This window comes from Camelina sativa, chromosome 7 (assembly GCF_000633955.1).
Source record: "Camelina sativa cultivar DH55 chromosome 7, Cs, whole genome shotgun sequence".
In the NCBI taxonomy this organism is placed as follows: Eukaryota; Viridiplantae; Streptophyta; class Magnoliopsida; order Brassicales; family Brassicaceae; genus Camelina; species Camelina sativa.
The window spans coordinates 16,990,957-16,998,158 of record NC_025691.1 but is presented as its reverse complement, the minus strand read 5'-3'; the positions used below and the strand labels follow the sequence as shown (position 1 = coordinate 16,998,158).

General features: G+C 37.1%; 1 protein-coding gene across 1 annotated transcript in view; it reads left to right on the top strand.

The window, feature by feature from the left end:
* LOC104704690 (HEAT repeat-containing protein 5B-like) overlaps positions 1-7,202 on the top strand; it is a 20,610-nt gene that overhangs the window by 8,254 nt on the left and 5,154 nt on the right. The window contains exons 23-42 of the mRNA XM_010420733.2: positions 311-415; positions 674-762; positions 968-1,124; positions 1,491-1,640; positions 1,790-1,839; positions 1,959-2,058; positions 2,146-2,202; positions 2,300-2,367; positions 2,483-2,576; positions 3,920-4,104; positions 4,423-4,567; positions 4,661-4,729; positions 4,979-5,035; positions 5,122-5,208; positions 5,281-5,409; positions 5,485-5,688; positions 5,786-6,223; positions 6,505-6,570; positions 6,896-6,993; positions 7,127-7,201. Of these exons, the coding sequence (XP_010419035.1) occupies positions 311-415; positions 674-762; positions 968-1,124; positions 1,491-1,640; positions 1,790-1,839; positions 1,959-2,058; positions 2,146-2,202; positions 2,300-2,367; positions 2,483-2,576; positions 3,920-4,104; positions 4,423-4,567; positions 4,661-4,729; positions 4,979-5,035; positions 5,122-5,208; positions 5,281-5,409; positions 5,485-5,688; positions 5,786-6,223; positions 6,505-6,570; positions 6,896-6,993; positions 7,127-7,201 (2,423 nt within the window). The remainder of the gene's footprint in view (positions 1-310; positions 416-673; positions 763-967; positions 1,125-1,490; positions 1,641-1,789; positions 1,840-1,958; positions 2,059-2,145; positions 2,203-2,299; positions 2,368-2,482; positions 2,577-3,919; positions 4,105-4,422; positions 4,568-4,660; positions 4,730-4,978; positions 5,036-5,121; positions 5,209-5,280; positions 5,410-5,484; positions 5,689-5,785; positions 6,224-6,504; positions 6,571-6,895; positions 6,994-7,126; position 7,202) is intronic.

Sequence of the window (7,202 nt, the reverse complement as noted above, 5' to 3'; positions counted from 1 at the left end):
TCAAACCAGCACTAGCCTAGGCAATGTAAAGACTATTGTGCTGCATATATCATCTCTATCTGAGTTCAGATCATTTTCTGTTAAATGAAAAAATATGATTCTGCTACGTTCAGAACTTAATGTTTCTTTATCTCTCAGGCTTTGCATGCTCTACGTCCCCAGCAACTAACAACGGAAGTATTAAGCTCAGGGCAAGCCATTTTTCAGGTATTTATGTCAATACAGATGGTAGTTCAGAATTATGAATCTAATCTCTGAATTGATTCTCGTGTTTTCTTATATATATCTTTTGATATTTCTGTTGCTGTAGAATATTTTAACAGAGGGAGACATTTGTGCGTCGCAACGCAGGGCAGCATGTGAGGGTCTAGGTCTTCTAGCTCGTCTTGGAAATGACATCTTTACAGCAAGAATGGTTTGTCCACGATGCAGTTCTCTACATAAAATTCGTTTGTGACCTTCTTTATGCTCCTTAAAATTGGATGCTTATGGGACCCTATACCATGTCTCTGCTTTTGCTTTATTCACTTGTTTCCTAAATTTAAAAAAGTACAATACCGATTGTCTAGGTGTTCTTTTTTTTTTCTTTTTTTTTTCTAAATCTTTAGCGGTTGGATGTATGACAAAACATTTCCTTTGTTTGTCACATTTGTTTTTGTATGGTGATAAATAGACCAGAGGGCTTCTTGGCGACCTAAGTGGAATAACAGATCCAAACTATGGTGGATCAATTGCTCTTGCACTTGGTTGCATTCATCACAGGTGAAGTTGGCTTCTAACTTGATTCATATGTTGTAAATATATATAAAATTGTAAAGTAGGTTAATATGTGTCTGGTTCTGATACTTTAACGGCAGTTAAGTACAGATATTATCCATCTTTGCAGATATGTATTGATTTACATATTGAAAGCTACTTCGACATGTTGATCTGTTATATTTTGAATTTATTTCTACATGGTGTGCAGTGCAGGAGGAATGGCATTGTCGTCCTTAGTACCTGCTACTGTTAGTTCAGTCTCATCTCTGGCCAGAACTTCTGTTCTTGGTCTTAAGATCTGGGCCCTGCATGGGCTTCTTTTGACCATTGAAGCTGCTGGTTTATCATTCGTATCTCATGTTCAGGTAAACAGTTTCATAGCTCATTAAAAGCTTAGACTGCACAGTTTTCATATCTACCTTTTTCGATTCAAAAGATCTCATTTTGGTGTTCGGGCTGTTGGTTCATCAAACTAAAATGAACCCAGCGCATCTACAAATTTGGCTAAATTAGTGACCTGGTTATCACCGGAATGTGATAATGCTTGACAGAGAGAATAATTCTCTGGTACAGTTCAATAGCTGCAACTCAAGATGTTTAATAAAGTTTATCATCCTTATATTAGATGCATGATTATAATTGCTTACTGTTCATATGGCTTCATTCCCCCAGCTTGATTTGATATCTCCATCCATTATGTCTTATCATTCCCATTCTGTATTCATTATTAGGCAGCATTAGGACTTGCCTTGGACATTTTGTTGACTGAAGAAAGTGGATGGATCGACCTTTCTCAAGGCATTGGACGCCTTATTAACGCTATTGTTGCTGTCCTTGGTCCTGAGCTGTCTCCTGGAAGTATTCTGTTTTCACGCTGCAAGGTACTATTCTGGAACTTCCAACCTTGTCTTTCGAAAAAAAAGAGATGCACGCATTTTTAAGGGGATTTAGTACACCCCAAAACTACCAACCTTGCATCACAGTAATGCATGCAGTCTGTTTTGCTTGTTCTAATTAAAAGTTTTTGCAGTCTGTTATCGCAGAGATTAGTTCTTGGCAAGAAATTCCAACACTACTTGAGTATGTGAATGCCTTTCTCTTTGCCACCATCATTTTTATCCATTGTTACCACTATATTAATTATTTATATCCTATCCTGTGTCAAGCTTAATTGTTATTCTACATCTTAACAATTTCAGGAGCGTCTGTTTTACCCAGCAGCTTATTCTTTTTGCTCCACAAGCAGTTTCAGTACATTTACATGTGACGAATCTTCTAATGACGCTGGCATCAAGACAGGTTTTTCTTTTTTGCGCTCTCTCGTTTCATAGGTAAGTCTACAAGGGCTTCCCCTGATGAACATTAGTTATATCTTTTGTGAAACAGCCGATAATTAGACGTCTATCTGTGTCAACTCTTCGGCATTTGATTGAGAAGGACCCGGTAAACAGCATGCTTTGATCCAAATTTTAATTTCCAGACTCCTAAAATCTTGGAATTAATGGCATCCTTGAAATTTATCGCATTCTTGTGATTTTAGGTTTCTGTCATTGACGAGCAGATAGAGGACAACTTATTTCAGATGTTGGATGAAGAAACTGATTCGGAGTAAGAAATTGTTTTTTTCTGTAAATGTTCTCGTCTTATTGAATGTTTAGTTCTTATGTAAGCTTATGATTAACTTGATTTATTTATGGACTCTGGAAATGGTGTGCTCTTGTAGGATTGGGAATCTGATCCGAAGTACCTTGATACGCCTGCTTTATGCAACATGCCCATCACGCCCATCTCGATGGATGTCAATATGCCGGAACATGGTAATAGCAATGAACTTTTTCATACAAATTTCTTGGTTTTTTATGGACTTTTCATGGATGCAGTATGAATCTGAAATGGGACCATGTCAATTTATTTGTTTCTCATGATTGCTGCCATTTTGCTCAAATTTTTTTATGTGTTATTATATATCCAGATCTGCCTTCTTGTCCCCAAAATCAATTGAACTTTTTTTTTTACTCTGCTAACAGGCCCTTGCAGCATCCGCTGGAAGGAGTGCTGAAACGAACATCGCAGAAAGCGATCCTGCTAACACAAGAGAGAAGNCCTTGCATCACAGTAATGCATGCAGTCTGTTTTGCTTGTTCTAATTAAAAGTTTTTGCAGTCTGTTATCGCAGAGATTAGTTCTTGGCAAGAAATTCCAACACTACTTGAGTATGTGAATGCCTTTCTCTTTGCCACCATCATTTTTATCCATTGTTACCACTATATTAATTATTTATATCCTATCCTGTGTCAAGCTTAATTGTTATTCTACATCTTAACAATTTCAGGAGCGTCTGTTTTACCCAGCAGCTTATTCTTTTTGCTCCACAAGCAGTTTCAGTACATTTACATGTGACGAATCTTCTAATGACGCTGGCATCAAGACAGGTTTTTCTTTTTTGCGCTCTCTCGTTTCATAGGTAAGTCTACAAGGGCTTCCCCTGATGAACATTAGTTATATCTTTTGTGAAACAGCCGATAATTAGACGTCTATCTGTGTCAACTCTTCGGCATTTGATTGAGAAGGACCCGGTAAACAGCATGCTTTGATCCAAATTTTAATTTCCAGACTCCTAAAATCTTGGAATTAATGGCATCTTTGAAATTTATCGCATTCTTGTGATTTTAGGTTTCTGTCATTGACGAGCAGATAGAGGACAACTTATTTCAGATGTTGGATGAAGAAACTGATTCGGAGTAAGAAATTGTTTTTTTCTGTAAATGTTCTCGTCTTATTGAATGTTTAGTTCTTATGTAAGCTTATGATTAACTTGATTTATTTATGGACTCTGGAAATGGTGTGCTCTTGTAGGATTGGGAATCTGATCCGAAGTACCTTGATACGCCTGCTTTATGCAACATGCCCATCACGCCCATCTCGATGGATGTCAATATGCCGGAACATGGTAATAGCAATGAACTTTTTCATACAAATTTCTTGGTTTTTTATGGACTTTTCATGGATGCAGTATGAATCTGAAATGGGACCATGTCAATTTATTTGTTTCTCATGATTGCTGCCATTTTGCTCAAATTTTTTTATGTGTTATTATATATCCAGATCTGCCTTCTTGTCCCCAAAATCAATTGAACTTTTTTTTTTACTCTGCTAACAGGCCCTTGCAGCATCCGCTGGAAGGAGTGCTGAAACGAACATCGCAGAAAGCGATCCTGCTAACACAAGAGAGAAGATTGGAGATGATGATGAAGACATGGTTTCTAGCTCTACTGGGAAATCTAGACGTGCCAATCCTGATAAAGACAAAACCTTGAGATATCGAACCAGAGTTTTTGCAGCTGAGTAAGTGGGAAATGTTTCTTTGTTTTTTACCCTACCTCTCTACGGAATATCGTTGGCATCAATATTTTCAATTAATGCTCTGGAACCATATAACTAAAATTGATGGAAAATAATATTCCACCTGAGATTTCAAAAGTGTATGTGAAATGTTTCATCATTGAGCCAATGATAATAGAAATCTGAACTGTTGGTTAATCCTGAGCAGTTAATAACGTAACGGTTGCAATTCTAGTCAAACTGCAAAAGAGTTTATATATATTCTGTGTTCTAAAGCATGTCCTTTTTAGCTAAATCATCCCAATTGATTTTCGACTGTAGGTGTTTGAGTCTTTTGCCAGAGGCTGTAGGAAATGATGCTGCTCATTTTGATATTTTATTGGCGAGGAAACTTGCTGCCGATAGACAAAGCTCAGGTGACTGGTTAGTCCTTCAACTACAAGAGCTGATATCTCTTGCTTATCAGGTAAAGAAAATAAACTAACTTTGTAAAGAACCATTTCAAGTAATCTTGAAAATGTTCTGAGAGAATTTTGACATGATCTACCAAATTATTCAGATAAGCACTATTCAGTTTGAAAACATGAGGCCAATTGGAGTTGGACTTCTTAGTACTATTCTTGAAAAGGTGAGACTTTCTGGTAGTAGAAGATTTCTGAATTGTAGTTACATGTGGTTCCCAACACTTTTATATGTTTCTTTATTTCTTTCTTCAAAAGTTGTCTATTTGATTGTTCTTCACCACCACCCGATTCTTTTCCTCACAACATGTGTTTTTGACCAATATTTTGCTAGCTTCCTAGTCATATTCACCTTGTTGATCTGGTGTGGTAGTTTACATTAGAAAATAATTTATTATTTTGTGATACTTGTGCAGTTTAAATTGGTAGCCGACCCTGAACTTCCTGGACATCTTCTTCTGGAACAATATCAGGTGCTCCCCATGCAAAATCATTTCTCAACGAATACTAATTTAAATTTTTAGTGAACATAATAGTTACTGACAATTATCAAACTTAGGCTCAACTTGTGTCTGCTGTTCGTACTGCCTTGGATGCAAATTCTGGCCCTGCTCTTCTGGAAGCTGGGTTACAATTGGCCACAAAGGTGAGCATGACATTCGTTTCTTCCTTCAGATTTTGTGCCATTATGTTACTAAATTAATGTGTTTAAATCCAGATAATGACCAGTGGAATAATAAGCAGTGATCAAGTTGCAGTCAAACGCATATTTTCTCTGCTTTCACGTCCACTCACTGACTTCAACGAATTATATTATCCTTCGTTTGCTGAATGGGTCACAAGCAAGGTGCATAAGCAACAAAAGTTTTAATTTTCTAATTTTATTTGGCTTTCACTGACTAGACTTATTCTTGCAACGTAGATCAAGATCAGGCTTCTTGCTGCACATGCCTCGCTTAAGTGTTATATATTTACGTTCTTGAGGAAACACCATGGTGAGGTGCCAGTAGAATTTGAAGCACTGTTGCCATTGTTTTCCAAGAGTTCGGATCTGCTCGGGAGGTACTGGATTCAGGTCCTAAGGGGCTACAGTTATGGTTGCTTATGTCAGAATCTGGAAAGAAGTGTGAGTCAACACTTAATAGTCCTGTTTTCTCTCTTTAGCTGAACACTTCCATCCTTCTGCTCCCCTATCTTCTAATAAGATCTTTGATTTGCCGCAGCAGTGCTCATTCTTAGACGAAATCCCGCCACATACTGTGTCGAGAAGGCTACAGCCTTGTCTGGAAGAGGCATGGCCTGTCATCCTGCAAGCTTTAGTCCTGGATGCTATGCCTGTTTATCATAGTGTGGAAGAATTTTCTGATAGCTCCTTAATATCTAGATATCGCATGGTTACTTTAGAGGTTGAAGATTATCAGTTTCTATGGGGCTTTGCTGTACTTGTCTTATTTCAGGGGATGCATCCAGCCTCTAATACGCAAGTAATACCTTTTAGCTCAGCTAAAATCAAATGTAGTGGAGACTCCACCATCAATGAATCTTCATTCCAAGGCCTAGAGTTATATGAAATTGTATTACCAATTTTCCAGTCTCTTTCTGCTGAAAGATTTTTCACCAGTGGCTTTGTCAGCGTAGATCTCTGCCAAGAACTTTTGCAGGTAAATCCACTTAAATTATTTTCTTTCGTTTGAAATATTTATCATGCCATTCTATTTTAGTTCTTATTATCATCAGCTACTAAAAGAATTTAATATAGGTTTTGAGTAACCACATGCTTCTTCTTTGGCACATATATTCTGCACATCTACTCAACCCCACTTTTTTCATATTTTTCCTAACTGGCTTATGATTTAGCCATGTCCAAGCGCAATAGGCTGTAAGCTTTAATTAGTCATTCACTACTCTGATTGGATTCACTTTCCTTTTGTAACTCATCCAGGTTTTCTCGTATTCTTTTCATATGGACAGTTCCTGGGATATTCTTGCAGTATCAGTAGTGCAAGAGGTAGGTACAAGAGTTGTTGATTTTATTGAAACCATCGATTTAGGTCCTAACCATTATCTTTGGCTTGCATATACTCACCTTTCCCTAAGATTGGAAATGTGGTTTAAGAACATTTGTATATATGTATTCTTTCTCTGTTCTCGTTTACCTTTATTAAGTTGGAAATTGGAACAATGACATACTATTCCTTGTACAAATGGTTTAAACTCTGTTAGATGAGTTTCCTCGTAACAACTGATTCCTGATTCATTTACCAGGAGTATATAGTCCTTATGCGTTAGCAAAGATGCTAGTTCTGACGAAGTTTTTATTTACGTTTTAACAGATTTCACAAAACTGTCCAAAAGATTTTCTTGAAAGTGAGCAGTTTGCCTATTCGACCATTGAACTCTGTCTGGGGTACCTTTTCAAAATTCTCCACAGGTGTGCACTTTACCAGGAGATTTTTGGAAGCTGTGTTCATTTTTGTTTATTTTGAACCTGATAATTCTAGAGAGAAATATACTGACTACATCTGGAAACAACCGTAACAAAGATCCCTTCTTTTCTATTTCAGGCATAATGAAATTTCACCAGATGATGACATTTGGGATAATTTGCTTTCTCCTTTATTTATCTCCATAAAGACTCTA